This window comes from Rhizopus microsporus (genome assembly GCF_002708625.1).
Source record: "Rhizopus microsporus ATCC 52813 unplaced genomic scaffold scaffold_6, whole genome shotgun sequence".
NCBI lineage: Eukaryota > Fungi > Mucoromycota > Mucoromycetes > Mucorales > Rhizopodaceae > Rhizopus > Rhizopus microsporus.
In genome coordinates, this window is record NW_019671921.1 from 11,797 (window position 1) to 33,177 (window position 21,381).

The window sequence follows — 21,381 nt, forward strand, 5'->3', positions numbered from 1 at the left end:
TGGCTAAAATTGAATTTTTGTGCGCCTAACAACATACTACAACTCCTCTCTGCATGCTTATTTATTGATGCAATAGTGCTGCATACATGGTTTCATAAAATTGTTTATTCATAATAGAGAGCATATCTTTTAATAGTATTATTTGTAAAGGTTTATATGTTGAAAAGAATGGCATAGTCATAAAACATTCATAATTGTGAGCATAAGTTTGTTTGGTGATCATATGATGTGTTACATAGATGGATATATTAATATATTAGTGAAATAATAACTCTGGGTAGACAACATTGTTGGTTGCATTTGAGCTTTCTGGCAGAAGGACTGAGATGCCAGAAAGAGAGGTAACTCTTGAAAGAACGTCATATAGCTGACCATGCATAAACGGCGGACGCCGCAAGCCAACTCTTACATACTTTAATGATTGGCCTTGGGGCTTATTGATTGTCATAGCGAAACATAGTTTTACAGGAAATTGTTTCCTGGTGAGCATAAATGGCATATTGCCTTCTAGGGTCGACAGAGTAAATCATGGGATGAGCTCTATTGGAGCATCGGGCTTGTTGGCCAGGCGAACCCTAAGCATATACTGACAAATATGCATTACGATTAGCCTCGTTCCGTTATAAAGACCTCTTTCTGGATCAATGTTTCGTAAAAGCATAACCGGTGCGCCGACCTTTAGCTCCAGCTGTGAAGGAAGCAGGTCGGAGGGGTTAAGGCTTTGAAGATATTCTGCAGGGATGACGTGAAGGCCATTAGCATCGTTAATATCAGCAGAATCAGTTGATAAAAGCGTAGTCTTCTCACCAGGCATCTTTTCGAGCACAGCCATATTGATGGTATCCACCGTATCATTACGACTGGCTAAGATTGCCCCTTCACCAAAGTACACTTGACTACTCCAATTAGGTCTTCGAACATCTTCATTGTATATTCTACTGATGAATTCAGCTAATTGAGTGGTCTGGTGAATGAATGAAGGAAGGACGATATTGCCTTGAAGGCTACTGTTGTAGGACATGTCTGCCAAAAATCTTGCAAGTGCAGTGTCATTTTCATTCAAAAGACTTGTTAGGCGCATATTCTGGGTGAGTCTCAAGAGATGAAGCCTTGGACAAAGAAATGATTGTCTAATGGAAGCACTGACAGTGTCAGTTCTGTTACCCCTTCGGACTACAGGAGGAGTCTGTGCAAAGTCACCACCCAGGACAACTGGCTTACCACCAAAGAGGTTCAAATCCTCTACATCTTCACAAATATCCTGAAGGGTACGATGTACGGCTTCGAAGCAATACTTGTTCTGCATTGGCACTTCATCCCAAATGATCATCTTTGCTCTCTGGATGAGCCCAGCAAGATCGCTATCCTTTCGGATGCTGCATGTGGAGCATTCATCTATGAGCAAAGGAACCTTGAACAATGAATGGGATGTCTGGCCGTTAGGCAGAAGAAGAGTAGCAATGCCAGAAGAGGCGACACAAAGAACAACTTCGTTTCTACTCTTGTAATAGTTACAGAGAGTGTTGTAGACAAACGTCTTGCCAGTGCCAGCGGGGCCTTGCAGAAAGAATTGGTTGTTAAGCGGATCAGATTCAATTTTGTTGACGATGACATCAAAGGCGTTCTTTTGTTGCTCATTGAGTTGATTAGAGTGATATATTAGAGTGATTAGAGTGGTAGTGTTATTTTTCTTTTTAATCAAGTATAACAGTAGTAATTACTTATTTTATAGCAAAACTGAAGCTTAGCATTATGGTTTCTTTTTTACATAGACAACACTACATGTGGCTTCATAGTCAAGGTCTATCAAAAAAATAATTTTTTTATAGCTTTTAGCGTTTTGTTTCAAAAAAAAAGCATATCTTTTTCTCTTCCTTGAAAGATTAAAAGGGATGTAATAAAAAAGGGGGTTATTTATAAAATATAACAATAAAGTGTCATGTTTGTAAGGCTTGCTTTATTCAAGGTGGACTCTGTTGCACTTGTTCTTATTTTGCAAGTAATAGATATAGGTTCATTTGAGCTTTATCACCAGTTTAGATAAGGTTTATTATTTATAGAGAAGGTGCATCAAATAGCTTAATAGGCTCATTTGTGTACATAGGGTGTAATTGTCTTTCTATATAAGTCGAAAACGTACTCGAATTTGTGCCGTAAAAATCAAATCCTTGAGCTGCGATAATAGCATCGATCATGGGAATAAGATAGGATTCTAAATGAACATTGTCTTCAACAACCTTGATCTTGGTCAGTTCTTTTAGATCGGATTTGAAGTCAGAAAGCACAAAGACACATGGGAAGGTCTTGAAGATCTTTTGGAGCAGAGGATGTTCGCGTGGATTTGGACAATCTGTGGCAATATAAATGGCTGTTTTTGCAAATTGGTTATTTCTTCCATCACTGGATTGACACTTGAGATGATGTTTGGTGGATGTTCCTAACCTGGCTTGAAGAATTGTATCAGGAGGATGAGTCACTTGGATGGGTTGCTGAACGGCTTCAAGCACGGGCGTATCTCTTAACTGTTTGACTTCATAGTTTGTATCCTCTTTTCTATCATCATCATGCCTGTTATCATATTGTGCCACTTCATCTACCGTCAAATCTGTATACTCATTTACCAGCTGATGGTAGATATCGTCTACATGAATGCTTGCTCGTACCTTAAAGAGTCCATCTCCAACTCTGAGATGGATTCCGACAAATTGCTTAACGCCTCCCAATTGATTGACAATTCGTGATGCAGTCTGAAGCAGTACAGGATTTTGGAAAACCATGTTCCTTCGTACCCATGTCAGCAGATCTTTGTGTTCCTCAGACTGTGCCAGCACACGGTAGGACCCAAACAAAGATCCAAAGTGGATAACCTTGGCTTGAATTGCCTCAAGCGCATCCAATTCAAGACGATGAACAAATCGCTGTAGTGGTGTTTGTGATTCGGGAAGGTCATAGATGCGATAGTCAAACGGTGAATTGTCCTTGATGAAATAAATATCGCTTGATAGCTCGTCACGTATCCACTCTAGACTCATGTCGTTGCGGAATATAACTCGTATTTTCTTGCTAATTCCTTCAAAGTCGTAAAAGAAGGTCCATGGTACAGACGTCCAGTGGGCATAGTTGAGACATTCTGGTGGCAAAGGTTCGCCTTCACGAAGCTGTCCGCAATACTCGATGCCATTCTTGGTCTGAAGCAAGATGCGTTCATACATCTTGTCAAATCGCAGCCATGGGAACGCAGGACTGGCTAGATATACAGGTGGCAAAAGTAAGGTTCTGTTCAAATAGGAGGCAAGCAAAAATGCATTTTCTAATGATATACGCTGATTATGGAAGCCTGAATGAGGCAAGTAAGTAATAAACTTTTCTGTTGAATCGGGTTTATGCAACTCAAATGGATCAGGCATCGTCACTGGTATGATGTCATCTTTTACTGTTCGATTGTCCTTTTCATTATGATCTTGTTGATAAAGTGATTGATGACTATTTACAATAGCATTGGCACTAGTGGATGATGAAGTGCTTGAAAGAAAGAGATATAATACTGTCAGACATATAATAGCTACAATAGCAATTTGTCTGTCCCTCTTTTCCCTCCTTGTTGTTGATGATAGAAAGGGATTAGTAGAACTGCCAATGCTCATCCCTCGTACAGTTGCCGAAATGGAGACGAAAGATGTGATACTATGGTCTCTGAACCGCGCTTTTTTATTCGTAGTTTTAAATTAACAACAGTAATATAAATACAAAGTTTTCTATAACCCTCATTATTTCCTCCAGAAACGCGAGGACAAATGCCTTTGTCATGTATACCATTGAAAATGTGAGATACAACAAGAGTAGTTCTGTAGTATGAAATAAGTTTCATGTGCTAATGTCATCTATACGTTCGGTTGTGGACGAGATTATGTACGTATCTTTTGATGTTGCGAGTAGAATTGCGGATATGATCAAATCTTCGATGGACATCAATCATGTAGACGAAACAAAAGTAAGGAGGATGTCATCTTCTCATTCTGTGTGATTGTCCAGATCGTCAAAAGGTCAACAGAGAGTTATTCCTGCACATACTGACGTACAAGTAACTTACAATAACACTCAGAATCAAGTCTGTGTATCGATACAGCTGCCAATCAAAGGCCCAGACTTGAACAACATACTGTTTTTGTTTTCACTTTTATATTCGTTTGTGTGATTTAACAACGCTTTTTATTTATATGATTAAATTACGATTTATGACAAACTATAAGGTTTCTTACGTTTTTTGCTCCTTGTTAATGATATTATGATTTACACAAAGTAACACCGGGTTAAAAAGGGTATGAACTCAAGGCATAGCTTTAGTTTTTAGAGGAATCCAAAAAGGTACTAGAGGCTTCATTGAAGTATAACTGCAAGAGGTAGTACTTTGACATTAAATGAAGGCCCCTGCAAAATGTAGAAAAGTAAAATCCTTATGCATCAACAACCGTATATAAGCCAGTTATAGTATTTAATCACATTATTCTTTTGTCCCATTGATTTTTAAGTTTTAATATCTTTTAACTTCAACCTCTTCTGTCTCTGCAATCCGTCTAGTTTGAAGTGGCTAGTCAATATGAGCGTTATATCACAGCCTGAATTCAAAATGCCTAAGAAAGGCTATGATAATATAAATCGATGAGATGGCATTGAATACATTGAGAAACATTAACGAGAACATTCAGAGTATGTTGAAAGAAGTGCAAGAAATAAGAGACAAAATAACCACGATATTGGATGTCTTCAATTCCGATGATAGATCCCAAGTTCAGCAGTTCTTGGACCACTTGGCTTCATTTTCGAGAGTATTGACAAATGTAAACAGTTTGTTGATGGCAACGCCCAGTCAAAGACCAAAAGAGGATGAAGAGGATGAAGAAGGAATTACAAAACGAATATTTGATCTTGATCTTTTTACTGTTGATTTAACAGAGGACAACAATAATGGCGCTGAAAGTGTGTCGGGACTCGAAGAATATGAAGCAGGAGTATCACAATCATCAGAAGTTGACAATGAAGGTGATTTAGTTATTAATGAAGCATCATTAACATTATAAATAAGAGTAAACACAATATAGATAAAGTTCTACTCAGTTTCAAAATAAGAAATTGTACAAGCCGTGCTTATGATTGCCTAACGTTTTTGTGGACAAGGTTTAGTTTAACCACTTCATTGTATTCTTGAAACTATGAGTTAAGTGAATAAAAAAAAACCCATTGCATTTTATTTTATTTGTTGCCAAAGTAAAGTGCCACGTTATCATTTGTAGTCTGTAGTTTTACTGAACCTGGGTTAGCGGGTCGTTCATTTATGCCGTTAAAGCGTTCGCCAATGACAAAGCCTTTGCCAATCCTTTTTATAACAGACCTTTCGTATTGATCCGAAATGGTGATTAGTTGTGATACACCTGTCATTAGATGGAATTGGCCTTCAAAATCAGTGGGCTATTATTTAAAGAAAAATGAGTAAAGAGTTACTTGTATTCTTGGTGATATACCATATTGGCAATAATGCGTCCATTAGTTGTCATTCCATTAATGACAGGGTTACTAGTACCAGCAAGAAGTCGAAACTTGAGTTCGTCGTTGGTGGTAGTAACATTCAAAGAATGCCCAATTTGAGCCTCATTTATAGAAACAGGACCATTGGAAGTATGCAAAAGCACTTTATCAGATTGAATCTGATTGAGTTTAATAGGTCCATTAGTGGTTGCAATAGCAATCAATTGATCGGCATGAATGTTTTGATCCATATGGATTCCTCCATTGCTTGATACTATTATAATAACAATGGATTAGACACTTTGTTATCGTATTGTGATGTCTTACCCAGCATGACAGAGTTTTCAGCTTTTAAAGGACGACTGATACGAATGTGGCCATTCGTTGTACGTAATTTCAAGTCTTTTCCGCTCCAAGCACAATCAAGATCGATTGGTGCATTGCTTGTACTCAGTTGAAGAATACTTGTATCTAGCCCCTCACTTTCTACATGAATGTTTGAATTTTGAACCTCTACTTGAATAAGTTCTGTTTCATCAGCAACATAAACAACAGCTTCAAGGCTGACGCATGGTCGATATAGACCCTGCCTAGGCACACGAATCTTAAGATGCGATTCGCCAGGTTTTTGATCGAGTACAATGGAGACTTCATTGGCGATTCTGGATGAGACTGAACCCGTGAGCAAGACGGTGCCTGGAGGTGTGTCCTTGGTTGGGTTCTTGAGTATAATTTTACCAGATGTTAGACTGCCTTCATCGACTGTGATACGCAAGATGGATTCATAGTCAAAGCGCTTTGGGAGTTTCGGCCAGTTTATACCATCATCACAGCGTACACTTCGAGTAGATCCACCGAGGATTTCCGACAAGGTAACAAAAAAGACCATGGCAGTAATAAAATACCAAAACATTTTGCATATTCTTTCACAACATGGTGTATTTATCTTTACGGACTCATCCTCAACAGGAGGAGGACTAGATTCAGCTACTTTTTAAAAATATCAATTTATGCCCAGAATTTTTTGTACAGTCAATCAAGCATACATACACCTTGGCGGGGCTACCCAAGGCCAAGAGGGCATGGAAGCAGGTTGTAAAACATCTGGTGTGTTGTGATAAGGAGGTTGAGGAAATGAACCATAGGTTGGATAACCTGTAGTTGGACTATGTGGATTGTTATTATCATAGTTTAAAGGTGGGTATACTTGAGGCTGTGGGGGGTAAGGTGGGATGACATCACCTTGAGCTAATTCAAGAGGCGGTGCACTAGGTGCATGATTATCGGTATCGCTTATAGCAGGAGGATAGTTGGCATGTTCAGAATAAGGTGGTGGTGACTGCCAGTAAGGTGTCTCGGCATGGTCTTGGCTATTATCTTTCTTATTGGGTGTATTATGTTGAGTAGCTGATGTATGAAAGAAATTGGGTTCAATTCGATTATTAGATGAAGAAGAATCGTTCGGAAAGGACCCTTTTCCGTACATTGTTGAATAATAATAATAATAAAAAGTAATAGAGAAAAGAGAAAAAGGGATCTCTGGGTTTTGGTCAAAAGGGAAAAGACAATTCAGAGACAGACAAGGAGACACAAAAACCTGTACCAACGAAAAAAAAAAAGTTTCGCATGACTCTGAAATGGGGTGTCCAAAGTGATTCTCCTTTTGGATCTTTTTCACAAAAACGATTATTCAATCTCAGGCAATCAATAAGCTTCATTCTCAGAAGGACTGATGATAACGTAAGGTGGCCCGCTTTTGGCGAAGTCGTCGTTGTTAGATCTATCCTCACTGTTGGTACCGGGGCTTTCATGATCACTCAATATCCCATACATATGACAATAAATACGTGCGAATAGATTACAACGGATAACCATAACTGAAAGTTTTTCTATAATCTCATTGTCCAGATTTTCATAAGTGTATAACTGAGCATACAAAGGTGCGTTGCTCTCAACTGGAAGTAAAGACTCTTGAATAGCGAAAAAAGACATAGTGAATCTAGAATGCATCAAGCTCGCCTCTGCTGTTGTTGTTACCGGCATGATCAATCAAGCTAGGATAACCTTATTTTGGTTGGTGAAACGTCTATTGATCATTGTTTTGATTAACTGGTTGTAGTCTACAAAGGTGCAAGTTGTCTGTTTTGTTATATGAAGAGAGAAATAGACAATACTGGATACGCTCATTACTTAAATGATTAAATCAGCTTTACAATGGCGTTAATAATAATGTTTGAAGAAAAAAACATTAGACGTTTTCAGTGTTTTATTTGTTTGTTTTTTACGCTTTGTACAATTTTAATCTATTCTAATAAACTCAACCATCAATTCACAATGTTCAGTGTGAGGAAAAAGGTCAATAGACACAGCCCTTATTGGTCTAAAAGGAATTCCTTTGGCTCGATTTGAAGTAGGTCTGCACAATCTATGGTTCAATCAGTAAGGGTGTACTACCGCAGTAAAACTTATCTTACCCAATGAAATTTTGCATTGCTTGTTTGGCATCACAACTAATGTAGATTACTTTTTTTATCTGTGGAGATTCTCTAACAGCACGTATTACACTAGGATGAACACCCGCTCTTGGTGGATCCAATACAGCAACGACTTGTTCGTTTCTTTCATTAGTCACAATATCAATCTTGTCTTCTACTCTGCTTGCATAATATTGCACATTGGTAATATCTGTATTATAGGTTAATTTATACATACATAAAGGGAAGAAAATTTACTGTTCATGTGAGCATTGGCCTTTGCATCAACAATAGCTTCAGGGATCATTTCAATACCAATCACCCTATCTACGGTCTTGGCCATGGTGATACCAATGGTGCCTGTTCCACAACAAAGGTCGAGCAAAGTTGTCTTTTTATCTTGGCTTATATTACACCACTCTGCGCATTTTGAATACAATAATTCAGTAGCTGGTGTATTCACTTGGAAAAATGCACTGCTTGAGATTCGAAATCTACAGTAGGGGTTAGTATCATCCAACATTATAAAGTAACAACTTACCTGCAGCCTAAAAGATGCTCATGGACGTAACCATCACCCAAGAGTATTTCTGTTTGACCTTTGTCTGTAATACCATTCGATACGCCATTCCATGTTTGTAGCATCAGGGTAGTCGTATTGATTTCTGGCTTCAACCGTGACCAATAAGCTCTTATTTTTGCCTTTTCTTGCTCTAGTTGATCATCACTTAATTCATCAGTCTTCATTTGTATCAATATCATGACTACAAGAAAGTAAGCAACAAATTCTTATAATCTCTTTCTCCTTACTATCTCCTGTTTCTTGTGTTTTAGTCATGATGGATCTCCAAACACCAGTCTTTGATACTTTATCATAGACATCATATTCAGAATTTCTGACATATCGCTAACCATTTTATCAGAAACACAAAGAAGAACAACGAATGATTACCTCCATTGCTCTAACAATCTCCTTTGCCTTATCAGATACATGCAAACAATCGTATGGTTCTAATACAGCTGTCACCCCATGTCGATACTGACCTAACAGGAACCCTACCGTGCGTTCACCTTGGATGTTTTTACCAATAGTGAACTCACATTTTGTTCGATACCCATGAGTGATAGGGGACTGTATTGGATCAAGTATTTGGCATGCATCGTCTGGACTACATACATTCATTATTTTACTATTCCTACTTTTTCGCAATCTTTTTTTTTATTTTACTTGTCGCTTGTTGTCCAGCTTATTTGTGCTCTTGCTTCTTCACTCAAATCAGGCAACGCATTCAGCTTTTTCCGTAAGTCGCGCAAATGACGCACGCCAGCTTTGCGTTTCTTGGCAACTTGTTCTTCATATGACAATCTACATAAAAGCTGTCTAGTTCGTTTATCCATCCAGCAATAGATATAAAATTACTTGTGCAGTGGTGTTACTTGATCAGCCAATCTTTGAGCGGGTGTTCTCGTATCTTCTTGTTCAATAGTTTTGTTGACTTTAAATCGATCTCTAAACTGCTTCTCAGATACCTTGGCATATTCTGTGGATAGCAGTCTCTTTTTGAACTCTTTGCCATTTAGCTTCTCTAAAGCTACTTTTGCTTCTTCTGCTGTCTATCTTTTATAAGTATAACAAAAGAAAACCAAATAAAGAAACGTACCTCAAAATTCAAGTAGGCATATTCCCACATGGGTGCCTTTTTGAATTTATGTAGATTGTGAAGCTTAAAAAACTGTTTGATCGATGCTAATTCATGTTTAGGAAGATTGAGTACTTTGATTCGATGAATAAACGTTTCTGAGGATTCTGTTGTATGCATAAAAGCTTTTGCAAGTAGATCTACTTTAAAAAGATCGCTTTTTATTCTACTTGAGCCCAATTTGAACATGCAAAGGAACTAAAGTATACACACTCACAATAGCCCTTTTTTTTCTTTTTCTTTGAGCGGGATGAAGCAGTAAAAAGCCCAAAATAGGACTGATGTGCGGCTGACTGAGCTTGAATGAAGAAAGTCGATAAAACAACAAGCAAGCAAGTTCTTTCTCTACATCTATAATCAAAATGAGGCAAGTTGTGTGTGTTTTGAATGAATATGTAAAGAATCACTATTGACACTTTGTACAACAGTTCTTCTTCAAAGAATAATGGATATATATTTGAACAGCAAAATGACGTTCGACTGAATGAGCTTGGTTCCAAAATATCAGCTATTAAAAATGTAAGCAATACGCAAATAGAAGAAAAGAAAAAGAAGATATAATAAACTTTAGAAAACATTTACTGTTCAATAGATAACTATTGATATTCACCAAGATGTGACTGATCAAGAAAGACTGCTTGATGAATCCGTAAATATACAATAATAACAACAACACCTTACTGAGTATTTTGATAGAATCATCATTTTAGTGGATTAGGAGCAACACTTTCAAATTCGTTTGGTAGGATGAATCGAATGGTATCAAAGAGACATCAAAGGCAGTTATGCTTTTATGTGACTATGACAATATGTGTCTTTTTCGTTCTCTATTATGGCTTACCATGGGTTGGTGGTCTGTTTGGATCTGACAATACTAGTAGTGGTGATACATTGTAATAAATAGAATTCACTGCATTAAGAACTATACGCGATGTAAAGTCTTGTCGCAATATAGTAAAAGAACAGGAGAGCAAAAGCTAAATATACTTTTGATGACAGCAACCATACTACTATGTTATGTTCATAATGAGCTATATCACTAAATAGAGTACCTTATTTGGTTATTTTACTAAGTATAAACTGTGGATACTATGCGTACGAGGAAATCCACGAGAAGGCTAATGTTACGAGCGCTTCCTCTAGGCATTATATGTGATATCATTTTACAGCTGCATACTACCTAAAGTGTTTACCTAACCTACGGCTGTCCAGTGAGATATCCTTTGATATAAAATTACTCTTGAATGACCTTGGTTTTTTGTTGATAGCATCTGACAACATAAAATTAAATGCAGCAATAACTACATTTTATCTCTTCCTTTTTGAAGCTTTATAAAAGCTGTATTCTACATCAACAAACATGGAAATATGTGTTCCTGAACAAGTTAAACATGACGTTACATACTGAAAAGATGTGTTGACGACACCACAGGTAGTTCTTGTAACATCAACCCTCTTGTGTATTTCTTTGTGCGCGTAGTGTACGCCCTTATTAATCGCTGCTTCGAGGGCATTTCTTGTACCAAACCATTCAGCACATCAAGAAAACTACGTGATCATCTTTAAGATATCCATGAGTACGTATTCCCTGTCCGTTTGCAGTCGATCCGTCGATACAACAGCAATTTGATTATGCTATTCCTTGTTTGGATTGCATCAATCCTGGCAGCAGAAATATTATACCCAATCCTTCCATACTGACGCGTTTACCATGAACGTTTCTATCATACTTTCAAATACGTCGTCTCCAGAACCCTGTCAGATCATAGATTGTGTGCTTGCCTGGCCGTCTTCATTTGCGGTTGCCGGTAAAAACAATGCATTTTTCAAAACATCTCCGCCTAATGTGATGCACCTTCTAATACACTAAGAAAGCCTTTGACAACATTGGTAGTTTATTTAAGAGAATAAAATAGGATACACCATTTTCAGAAGTTATTTGCACACAATTTAAAACCAATACAATTACACTTTAGCTGATTTCTATGTCTTCTTTATTATTTAAAAAACAACGTTTAATAATACATAAAATGAGCTTGATACTTTTGAAACTCATGTAATGTGGTCAACACTTGTAAATAACACGTAACTGAAAGGGTTGTTAGAGACTTTGTTTAAATAGTCTGATCTTGACTTCTTTTTCTTTTCTTTTCTTCTTTGGACCAAAAAGTAAGACCAGCTATTCCCCAGCTAGCCCTAAGGTAGGTTATATTATTTACTCTTGTAAGAAGCTGATATGTAATATTGTAGATAATAAAGTCGAAAACAGTACCGGTGCTAGCTGAGGGAAGTTTGGCTCTTACCAAACTTTGGTCCCACACACTCATTCAACCCCTTCCGCCCCTTTGGCTCTTCTCTTTCTTGCTCCTCTCTTTTCTCTGGCTTGCTTCTTTTTTCCCCTTCTCTCTCCGAGCTGGTTATCGCCAGCCTTTTTTAATTCACTTTTGGTAAGCTATTAATAACCTCGTTACATGTTTACTCACTTTTCTTACCTCTCTTTTTCTCTTATAAATCTTCTTCTTTATAATGTAAGTATTTAATATCAATTTAATAACTGATTTATTAATCATTACTTTTATATCTCATTCTTTTGCTTCTTGTGGGCCCTCTTTTATCATTATTTGTTGTCTATTTTATTATTGTTTATTGTCTGAAATTATCTTTTTTTTATCAGTGAATAAAGTGTAGAATAATGGACATTGTATGCATTAAAGATAATTAACCAGCTTTCGGGTTGTCATGACAGTTCGAACAAGCAAAAAAGAATGTTTTATTATCTTACAACTATTCATTTTACAATTTTATGCTTCAAATAGTGGTGTTTTTAGTTCTTTAATGCATTTATTTCAACTTATTCGTGTTACATTACATAATATATCTTATTTTTTTTCTGTTTGTTTATCTTTATATTACTGACTCTCAGCCACACATTGGTCCTTCCTCCACACTAGTTCAATCGGTTAAAGGATTACTCTTGCATCAAGACTTTGATTATAGCATTAAAGAAACCCCAATTTCATTATTTCTCAAACAGGAACTATTGCCATTGTCGGTGATTACTTATTTTATTGGAAAGGGAAATCATGCTTGAATACAATTTAGGACGGAGTTTATGTACAACAATAAAGAACACATTTCCTTTTCTCATCGTTCTCCCCCCTCCTCTCTTCTCTCTCCTTCTCCTTTCTTTCTTTCTTATTTACTACTTTCTTTCTTCATCTTTATTTCTTTCTGTTTATTTTATGCTTATCTAATTAAAGTATTTATTTATTCTTTTGATTATTTTACTTTATTCGATCTCATCATTTATTTGTCTGTAAATACAAATTTTTTTATATAAATTCTCTTTTTTTTTAATCTTTCTATTTTGTTCCTCCTCTCCTTATTCTCCACACACACACACTTTTTATTTTTATCTTCGTCTATTTTCGTCTGTATCTATCCTTGTAAACTCTATCCTTAAAAATGGCTACAACCACTCTACAACACGCTAATCCAATTTCACTTCATTCAGCAACGGATGATGAAGATATCGCTTTATCAAATTACCTAACAAATAATAACACTTTACAACAGGTATTGTTACACAACATAACCCTTTATGGTTATGATTTTATTTTTATATTTATTTCCCTATTGCATATTTATTATTAAACAACGTGTCTTTTTATTAGTCTCCATGGATACAATACGGACGATCAAGAAAACCTAGCAACAACTGTTCAATCCCATTACAAAAGTCAACATCGACTCCTATAAGACCCAAGCCCAGTTCATCTGAGAGACGAAAGAGTAACCTCAACAATACTATCCTGCCATCACAGGAACCTTTAGCACCAAGACGGCCTTCGATTACATCTTCCATCCAATCAGGCGTATCAGAAGTATCAACCAGTTCAAAAGTATCATTTTCAAAAAGGCTTCGAAAAGTGTTTAGTATGAGCAACATCAAGTCTAACAACAAAGACTTGTCCTTTTTAAGAGAAAGGAACGGGTCCAATGCATCGGTGGCTTCATCTGCTTCTTCTGTCATGACAACCGAAAGCACAGCAAGTAAACTTTCTTTTAGAAGAAGATCCATTGCCTCTCTTACAAATCTGTTTCAAAAGAGCTCGATACAAGAACCCATTATGGAAGAATCAAACAACAATGAAGGCACAAAAAAGAAACCAGGATTAAGAGTTGATGTGAATCATAAACGAAAAGGCGGAATGAAAGGTAAACATTATTGATTGTTGTATCGAATTGACATAACTCAATTTTTTTTAGCCCGTAATTACAATAATACTCATAATAATAATCATCATAATATAACTCCTGATTCCCCAAATTCAGCAGTATCATCACGTTCTTCATTTTCCCGGTTACCTCCTCCTGTCATCACAAACAACAGCAATCAACGATTCCCTTATCATCCCGAAGCACTACCTTCACCTACACCCTCTTCTTCATCCTCGTCTAATCGACATCCAGATGAAGTTTTCAAAAAGCCCAATCCTGTTGGACTACATTATGGTATCGGCTTACACTCTTCACCTAAACTGAAGCCAACTGCTTCTTCTTCTTCAAGTTCTCTTGTCTGTACAAATCGAAGAATTCAATTCTGCTCTACTATTCAGGTCCACGAAACTTTCTCGGCAAGTGATTATGATCGTCGATGTGATGCAAACGCCACTTGCCAAAAACTCACACCAGTGATCGCTATGAAGATCAAACAAGAGCTCAATGAATATAAATTGACTGAAATGGAAGTTCATGTCGAGAGCAGACAATATACTCACTTTTTCTTGTAATACAAATTTTCTTTTTTTCCTTTTCAATAAATGTGTGCATGTTTTTGGTCTTTTTATATATATATATATATAATTGGGTTCTTTATCTCTCCATTGGCCTTTAATCTATTGTTTGATAAAAAGAGAGCGGGAAGGGCATCTCTTTTGTTTGACATAAAAGTATATCTGCTATTTCTGCTTCCAATTAGGATCATTTCGAGTTAAATAAAGAAAAAATGGCGCTAATGTATCATCTCAGTTTCACACACGTTTCATAAAAAAAAAGAGTCATCCCACAGGTTGATCTGTTAGTTTAAACATAAAAGGGGAGGAAAAGGAGGGGAAGAGAAGAACACTTTCTTATTGGGCAAAATTTTTGCCACTTTTTTTTCTAAGCTGAGTTAAAATGGCGAAAAATCCAAGTCACAAAGTGACAAGCCAGGCTTAGGCCCCTCTTTCAACTTGTCTTTCTCTTTTTTTTATAGAACGAGGACAAGCCATATGTTTTCAACAGTATCCAAGCAGGCTCTCAAGCTGTCCCGTTGTGCTTCCAAAAGAACCAACGTAATATATGAAGTAACAACATAAAATATTCAAAATTAACCCCCAAACGTAGATCTCAACAGCGGTTCGACAGGCCTCCTCTACAGCGTATAAAGAAGCACTCAAACTGATCGAAACAGACAAAAAGGAACGATTGAACATGCTGAATCGAGTTGAAAAAGAAATCACTCGTTTGTCAAAAAGTAAAAAAAAAGAAAAAAGAAATGGAAAAAAGTATTGCTTACTGATTAAACATACACACACACATAAACACGTATAGACGGTTCACCTACTCAATTGGCAGCACTTCAGGCCTTAAAGTTTGATTTACAAGTAAAGGCAGAATTAAATGAACCTGAAGTTCAAAAGAACTTTAAGCTTGGAAAGAGTAAGCTTAATTAATTCAAAAGAAAAAAAGAGCTAATACCTCTTGAAACAGTTGACATGTCAAAACCAGTATATCGTTACATGCGTCAAAAGCAGTTTGAAAAGGAACCCAAGCGAAAACTAATGGAACGTTTAACTCAAATGAATGTCATTCCTGATATTTTACCTCTGGATTTAAACCCATCGGTTCAAGTCAACATCAACCTGTCTGAAGGAACTGTGGAGCCTGGTGTCTTTATTAAACCTGAACAAGTAAGGAACCTAGTCTTTTTATCTTTTGTAGAAACTAAATAATGTGTGATGATAGAGTATCGAACGACCAGAAATTGAAATCACCAACTTCCATACTGAAACACGATTCTATACCATCATGTTGGTCGATCCAGGTAACCAAAAAAAAATCTTTAAAAAGAAATGTATTCACACAATGTAGATTCACCTGATGTGGCTAACAAGGCTTATCAGCAACACTGTCACTGGTTATTGTAAGTTCTTTATTCTTTTTATACACGTAAACTAATCGATCATTTGAACAGAGCCAATGTTCCATTGTCAGCTACAGAATCAATAGTGACAGGTGGTGATGTTGTACTAGACTATGTTCCACCTCACCCTCAAAAGGGAACCAAATATCACAGATACACCTTGATTGCATTTGAACAACCTAACGAGGGTCAGGACAAGATCGATCTTCAAGTAAATCAACGAGAGGCCTTTGATGTCAAGGCATTAGCACAATCTTATGGATTGAAGCCTACTGGTGCCTCCTTCTTCCGTGAAGAATGGGATGAAACTGTCAGCAAGATCTACAGTGAAATAATCAGTAAGTGATCGTCACACTATTTGCGATGTTTAGCTAACTATTTCTATAGAAACACATGAACCCATCTATGGCAAGCCTCCCAAGACACACCTTGTTATTCAAAAATCCGTTTTTTAGAGAAATAATAAAAGTAGATAGTTTTTCTTGTATCTTTTTTTTTTTTTTTGATGTACCTCAACACGAACCTTGAGAACACAACATATCTGAATTCAAATTTTTGTCTGTCTAAAAAACTAATCCCGACCGTAGTTTTACTTCCCTTTTGTCTTGTTAAAATGTCAACCAACTCTGGTATTACTTCTGAATCACTCAAGGCAGTTATTATTGAACGCCTTCAAGCACAGCATGCTGTAAATTGCTATTCTCATTTATTGCTGCTTGAACTAAAAACAAGATAGGAAGTTGAAGATTTGTCAGCAGGTTGTGGACAAATGTTCGAAGTGGTGATTGTGTCGCCTTTGTTTGAAGGAAAGCGCCTTTTGGCTAGACATAAACTTGTTAATGAAGCATTAAAAGAAGAAATCAGTAAAGTACACGCTTTTACTCAGGTAATAAAACTTTTGGAATCATTGGCCAGATTCTGATTTTTTTTTTTTTTTCTTATAGAAATCTTTTACTCCTGAAGAGTGGGAAAAGAAGAAGCAAGCATAAAGTTGCTGTTGAATAAAAGAAAAGACATTGATTTATATATAAAGACATACAGACAGAGAGAGAGAGAAAAGTGATAGGTTGATTTTAACCATTTAGGTTTACGCATACAGAAAGGGGGGTATTAATAGAGGGAGGGAAATGACAGCCATAGCAGCATAAAGCAGGGAAGTATGGCTGCTAAGGCTCTGCATGCATATATATATATGTATATACATCTTATCTAAATTATAGCCATGTAAAAGACATTAGATGAACGTTTATATAAACAACTATACCTTATCAGCTTTAACTTCCCAAATTTATTAATTGTAAAGATATAATAATAATTGTGCCTGAATTGGGGTGAGCTGTAAAGAGAGGATAAAACCAAGTGAGTCAAAAAGTCACGTCATTGAAAAAAGGCTACTGTTATTTTTGCTTTAACTCTTTTCACTCCACTTTTTTTTTTCTTTTCCTAAAAGACATGGCACCATGGACATTAACTGGGCTCGAGAAGGGAGCTAATTACGCAGTAGAAGGTATTCGGCTTGTCATTCAAAATCCAAACCTACGCAAGCAACGTTTTATCAAAGTGTTTATTTATTTATCCATTATTTCATTCATCCTACTTGGCCTCATCAACGTATTGATATCCACACCCATTCATATCCTCAGGTTTATTCTGTTAATATTCATGAGCGATAAAGCTGGACGAATTGAGGACATCTTAAGCTCAGTCAATCGATTTATCCGAGAAATCATGGCAGCTGTCCCTTTGTTAGCCATCTTATTTATGCGATATGTTTATCCTAAACCATTAGATGAATTATTCATGGAATCATTACGATTCCTTGATGAGCTTCATCCTAATCGGCCTCCTTATGCTGCAGTATTGGGAAACCAAAAATTGAAAATAAACTACTGGATTGAGATGAAGGAATACATCAAGCGAACATGGAAGAAAGTACGACTTGGTTTACTGCTCTTTCTTTTATCATTTGTACCCATAGTTGGTCAATTTGTATTCCCACTTGCAGGTAACATATATAACCCCCTTCTATCATTATTCTCTAATTAATCCTTCAAGGTGCTTACACATCATACAAGGCTCTAGGCAAAACTCAATCTGTAGCCGTTGGTATCTTTTTCTTTTTTCTTCCTCGTTGGGCTACCATGAAATTGATCAGAGCATTGATCGGTATGCGATCCTTGACACGTGAATTACTCGAACCTTACTTTGTCAGGATGCGCATGTCACATAAGGAAAAGCGCCGTTGGTTTAGTGGTAGAAAGGACATCTTGTTTGGGTTTTCAGCTATTGCTTATATTATGGTAAAGACACCCATCTTTGGAATTATCGGATATGGTATTGCCCAGGCTGCTTCTGCTTACATGCTTACAGTGGTTACAGATCCACCAACAAAGGAAGAATTAGAAGACAAATCCAGTAGTAGTCCCTCGCCAAGTGATAAAAAGGCAGATTAAAATAAACATCACTTATACATTTATATTTTTTTATTCTTATGATTTGATTTCAATATACAAGTTAATAACGGTACAGACAATGTAGATGACAATCCAGCTATATCCAAACATCTTTGACATACGATAATTATTCAGTGGCACAAGTACAAGTGAGGATATTAATACAACAAGCAGGCCAATCGCAGAAACAATGATCGTTGGCGACACGTTAATTGCATAAGGTTCGTTTCTTTGAGATGTTACATAAGTAGCTCCTATACCTACACCCAACATGATGTCTATACAAAAAGGGTCAATCACTGAAAATCAACAAACGTAATTATCTTACTTAACATGGGGCCACCAAAGCAAGCACTGATAGCCATCAAGGGGTATCCTAGTTTAGCCATTGTCACATTGGCCACAAAATCACCCAAGCTATTTCCCTAACAAAGCAGAGTTGATGCTGGTCCCCCTCCCTTTAATATATATGTTTATTCATGTAGCACTTACCAATGCAAATATGGTCAATCCAAGTATAGCTTCACTAGCGCCAAGAGCCATGCCAATGGCTTGCAAAACACTAACAACTTCATTTGCAATCAAGAATATCCAAACTATGGCAACTCCAAACCCAAGAAAGCACATCATCCAATAGAGTCTAGGCTGTCGTGCATGAGATGTAGTTAGCCAAAAGGTAATGGAGAGGATTAGACCTGTTCCGAGCAAGATAGGAAGAATGATGACAGCAGATACTAAGGATTGACTCAGAAGTACAAAGGATATAAGTGCTGGAGCACCCATCAGCTGGATAGCCGTAAGCCATTTATTCCAAGATCCTCTTATGGAATCAGTTCTTTCAATCTCGTCTTCACGATAATCTCGTAACATATTCACTGTGTTATCATTTAGCTCAATGCCCCTAGGGGTGATGGCACTTTCTTTTACCACAGGCAAGGTTGTCGCTAGCAAAAAGGTGGCTGGCACGGACAGAGCAGACGTAATTTTACTAAATATGGGCTTTTGATAAAAGTCAATCAGGCTAGGAAAGAGACAGATGGAGATATCACGCTTAATCTGGTACACTGATGTCGTATTGAAACACTTTTGTAGCAGTCGTGTGAATCTATTGACAGTCGTTGAGGTATCTTGATGGTCGGCTCTACTTTCTGCTCTATGGAGTGATATCTCATCTGCATATCTTTCAAATTGCGTTGGTATCGATGATGGTTGATGAGGCTGATAGTGGAAATTAATGGTAGTATTCTTTAAAGATTGAACAACGTCTTGAAACTATAGACTGTTACTATCTCCCCTTCTCTCTTTCCTTTTCATGTTACCTCTATAGCTGAGAACAACGATGTTCTAATACGTAACTTGGGATGTATACCATTCCTAGAATGTACTGGATCCTGATACCCCTCTGTTTCAAATCCTTCATCATATAGCTCCATCTCATTCGCATTATAAGTATCAGATGCATCATGTAAAAAGTTCCCTCTGATCAAATCATCGACATCTCTATTGTTCTCTTCGTATTCCAAGCGAGCTCTCTCAACTAGGTTTAAATAATTTGATCTACGCTTCATATAATAGTTTCCACCAACCACTACCAAGACATAGACGATGTAAAAGAGGATCAAGATAATCGCTTCATACATATGTATCAGTCCGTCTGAAACAATGATCATAACAAGCACAATCGCACAAGCAAAAAAGGATACATCTCGAATAAAGCTGAATTTTTTAGCTCTAAATGGCTTGATAGCACACATTGATCTATCCACTTTGTCTTTGAGTTGGATGAAACAGGGACACAGCTGTATATATATATATATATATCTTACCCTGCTACTACACTAACAATAAATGATGCTGCTCCAATGAGTTCTCCTAGAGCAAGTGATCCTAAATCAGACTGCATGGCACTGAACGTCGAAAATAAATCTGGGCTGCCATTACCAAAGGCTAGGAAAGTGACACCTGTCTATAGTATGCTTTAGTTTTTCGTGTATAAAAAGAATGGTGATCTACTTTACTAAGCTCTCCGATAAATGTAAAACGGATGCGATTGTTTGAAGGTTTGGACCTTTTATTGATGGTTATATTTTTCATATCAGCGAATATATAATAGATACACTTACAGAAAAAGTCGGAGGCAGCTATTCCTACAAAACCAAATAAGAATAGTAACCAAAAGCACTAGTCAAGTAGGTCAGTTTTACTTGTTATTATTATTATTATTATTACCATTAGAATGAATACGATTGGTTTTGTTGATGAACAATAATACCATTGTATATAATTAATTAAACCTGGCGTTGCATCAGCACAATGTTCAAGTACAAAGGCACATTGATCAACCTGTAGACGAACATTGTCGCACTTGAACATGTTTTAAAGAACTTTCTTTCATACATGATCCCAAAGTATACCTTGGACTCATCGCGTTTTAACAAGTCTGAGTCTATTCCATGTGTGCTTTTCCAAGAGTACAATATACAATGTGACACAAGTAAAAGCGATATAATAAATATAGTATCTTTCCCAAGTGGCATTAAAGACAACAGATAAAAAGCGAATTAGAAATAAAGGAAAGCACAAGTTGCATTGAAAACTTCAATTTCAGCTTTTAGAAAAAAAGCATAAATCACTTGTCCGCCGATGAATGCAATCCTACTTTTACTTTTGAAATCCCGACCACTTTCTTTTAGGTTGGATTTAGCCGTGTTTGTTACATAAAAAGACACAAACTATAATGTTCAATGTGTGTAAAAAAAAAAAAAGGAAATCAATGTATAGTGGAGGTCTATTTATCAATAGGGGGAAAAAGTCGTCCCTTTGACAGAAATACTATGTGGAGAAGATAAGGCTTCTGATTGACTTTTTATCAAGATGTCAATTAAAGAAATGGTCATACCTGTATGTTTTCTGCTCCAAAGGTTATGTAAATGTGTACAAAGGTGCTTGAGTCTCATTTGACAATTGTCGAACTAAACCCCGCCCACATAGCCTACACTTTTTTAAAAATCTAACATTTACCCTTTTTTTTTAAACTTTTTAGT

The 21,381-nt window shown here is 36.7% G+C and overlaps 10 protein-coding genes across 10 annotated transcripts; 5 read left to right on the forward strand and 5 right to left on the reverse strand.

The window, feature by feature from the left end:
- Positions 1 to 1,828: 1,828 nt before the first annotated feature.
- RHIMIDRAFT_278980 (CigA protein) lies at positions 1,829 to 3,670 on the reverse strand. The gene has a single exon (XM_023612806.1). It carries the CDS (start codon positions 3,642 to 3,644, stop codon positions 2,055 to 2,057), a length of 1,590 nt encoding a protein of 529 aa, XP_023467011.1. The 5' UTR covers positions 3,645 to 3,670; the 3' UTR covers positions 1,829 to 2,054.
- Positions 3,671 to 4,498: 828 nt separating this feature from the next.
- Positions 4,499 to 5,078, forward strand: RHIMIDRAFT_291067 (uncharacterized protein; the record flags this gene model as incomplete). The annotated part of the gene is made up of 1 exon (XM_023613782.1): positions 4,499 to 5,078. The coding sequence occupies exon 1, from the start codon at positions 4,665 to 4,667 to the stop codon at positions 5,076 to 5,078; it is 414 nt and encodes a 137-aa protein (XP_023467012.1). The 5' UTR covers positions 4,499 to 4,664.
- On the reverse strand, positions 5,036 to 6,626 carry RHIMIDRAFT_118373 (uncharacterized protein). The gene is made up of 2 exons (XM_023605363.1): positions 5,851 to 6,626; positions 5,036 to 5,797 (listed from the first exon to the last, which is right to left on the reverse strand). The coding sequence occupies exons 1-2, from the start codon at positions 6,434 to 6,436 to the stop codon at positions 5,496 to 5,498; spliced, it is 888 nt and encodes a 295-aa protein (XP_023467013.1). The 5' UTR covers positions 6,437 to 6,626; the 3' UTR covers positions 5,036 to 5,495.
- A 506-nt stretch (positions 6,627 to 7,132) lies between these two features.
- On the reverse strand, positions 7,133 to 7,611 carry RHIMIDRAFT_278983 (uncharacterized protein). The gene has a single exon (XM_023612807.1). It carries the CDS (start codon positions 7,513 to 7,515, stop codon positions 7,228 to 7,230), a length of 288 nt encoding a protein of 95 aa, XP_023467014.1. The 5' UTR covers positions 7,516 to 7,611; the 3' UTR covers positions 7,133 to 7,227.
- Positions 7,612 to 7,821: 210 nt separating this feature from the next.
- RHIMIDRAFT_250529 (S-adenosyl-L-methionine-dependent methyltransferase) lies at positions 7,822 to 9,688 on the reverse strand (the record flags this gene model as incomplete). The annotated part of the gene is made up of 10 exons (XM_023610730.1): positions 7,822 to 7,948; positions 7,998 to 8,208; positions 8,256 to 8,491; positions 8,539 to 8,761; positions 8,808 to 8,904; positions 8,950 to 9,017; positions 9,042 to 9,166; positions 9,226 to 9,378; positions 9,418 to 9,611; positions 9,659 to 9,688. The coding sequence occupies 10 exons, from the start codon at positions 9,686 to 9,688 to the stop codon at positions 7,822 to 7,824; spliced, it is 1,464 nt and encodes a 487-aa protein (XP_023467015.1).
- Positions 9,689 to 12,974: 3,286 nt separating this feature from the next.
- On the forward strand, positions 12,975 to 14,921 carry RHIMIDRAFT_291069 (uncharacterized protein). The gene is made up of 3 exons (XM_023613783.1): positions 12,975 to 13,273; positions 13,372 to 13,915; positions 13,967 to 14,921. The coding sequence occupies exons 1-3, from the start codon at positions 13,163 to 13,165 to the stop codon at positions 14,488 to 14,490; spliced, it is 1,179 nt and encodes a 392-aa protein (XP_023467016.1). The 5' UTR covers positions 12,975 to 13,162; the 3' UTR covers positions 14,491 to 14,921.
- Positions 14,922 to 15,377: 456 nt separating this feature from the next.
- Positions 15,378 to 16,398, forward strand: RHIMIDRAFT_278986 (PEBP-like protein). Its single transcript, XM_023612808.1, has 5 exons — positions 15,378 to 15,651; positions 15,707 to 15,785; positions 15,833 to 15,884; positions 15,936 to 16,222; positions 16,272 to 16,398. The coding sequence occupies exons 1-5, from the start codon at positions 15,457 to 15,459 to the stop codon at positions 16,337 to 16,339; spliced, it is 681 nt and encodes a 226-aa protein (XP_023467017.1). The 5' UTR covers positions 15,378 to 15,456; the 3' UTR covers positions 16,340 to 16,398.
- Positions 16,399 to 16,497: 99 nt separating this feature from the next.
- Positions 16,498 to 16,873, forward strand: RHIMIDRAFT_236387 (bola-like protein; the record flags this gene model as incomplete). The annotated part of the gene is made up of 3 exons (XM_023608541.1): positions 16,498 to 16,572; positions 16,621 to 16,770; positions 16,829 to 16,873. 3 exons carry the CDS (start codon positions 16,498 to 16,500, stop codon positions 16,871 to 16,873), a joined length of 270 nt encoding a protein of 89 aa, XP_023467018.1.
- A 463-nt stretch (positions 16,874 to 17,336) lies between these two features.
- On the forward strand, positions 17,337 to 18,337 carry RHIMIDRAFT_236388 (uncharacterized protein; the record flags this gene model as incomplete). Its single annotated transcript, XM_023608542.1, has 2 exons — positions 17,337 to 17,889; positions 17,940 to 18,337. The coding sequence occupies 2 exons, from the start codon at positions 17,337 to 17,339 to the stop codon at positions 18,335 to 18,337; spliced, it is 951 nt and encodes a 316-aa protein (XP_023467019.1).
- A 36-nt stretch (positions 18,338 to 18,373) lies between these two features.
- On the reverse strand, positions 18,374 to 20,874 carry RHIMIDRAFT_236389 (uncharacterized protein; the record flags this gene model as incomplete). The annotated part of the gene is made up of 9 exons (XM_023608543.1): positions 18,374 to 18,615; positions 18,666 to 18,762; positions 18,830 to 19,609; positions 19,657 to 20,095; positions 20,164 to 20,303; positions 20,356 to 20,405; positions 20,461 to 20,518; positions 20,567 to 20,701; positions 20,752 to 20,874. The coding sequence occupies 9 exons, from the start codon at positions 20,872 to 20,874 to the stop codon at positions 18,374 to 18,376; spliced, it is 2,064 nt and encodes a 687-aa protein (XP_023467020.1).
- Positions 20,875 to 21,381: the final 507 nt, after the last annotated feature.

Coding starts and splice junctions, on each gene's coding strand:
- RHIMIDRAFT_291069 (XM_023613783.1), top strand. CDS start 13,163: ATGGCTACAACCACTCTACAACACGCTAATCCAATTTCACTTCATTCA. Junction 13,274..13,371: donor ATAATAACACTTTACAACAG/GTATTGTTACAC, acceptor TCTTTTTATTAG/TCTCCATGGATACAATACGG. Junction 13,916..13,966: donor ACGAAAAGGCGGAATGAAAG/GTAAACATTATT, acceptor AATTTTTTTTAG/CCCGTAATTACAATAATACT.
- RHIMIDRAFT_278980 (XM_023612806.1), bottom strand. CDS start 3,644: ATGAGCATTGGCAGTTCTACTAATCCCTTTCTATCATCAACAACAAGG.
- RHIMIDRAFT_118373 (XM_023605363.1), bottom strand. CDS start 6,436: ATGTTTTGGTATTTTATTACTGCCATGGTCTTTTTTGTTACCTTGTCG. Junction 5,798..5,850: donor TGAAAACTCTGTCATGCTGG/GTAAGACATCAC, acceptor TTATTATAATAG/TATCAAGCAATGGAGGAATC.
- RHIMIDRAFT_278986 (XM_023612808.1), top strand. CDS start 15,457: ATGTCAAAACCAGTATATCGTTACATGCGTCAAAAGCAGTTTGAAAAG. Junction 15,652..15,706: donor TCTTTATTAAACCTGAACAA/GTAAGGAACCTA, acceptor GTGTGATGATAG/AGTATCGAACGACCAGAAAT. Junction 15,786..15,832: donor CATCATGTTGGTCGATCCAG/GTAACCAAAAAA, acceptor CACACAATGTAG/ATTCACCTGATGTGGCTAAC.
- RHIMIDRAFT_278983 (XM_023612807.1), bottom strand. CDS start 7,515: ATGTCTTTTTTCGCTATTCAAGAGTCTTTACTTCCAGTTGAGAGCAAC.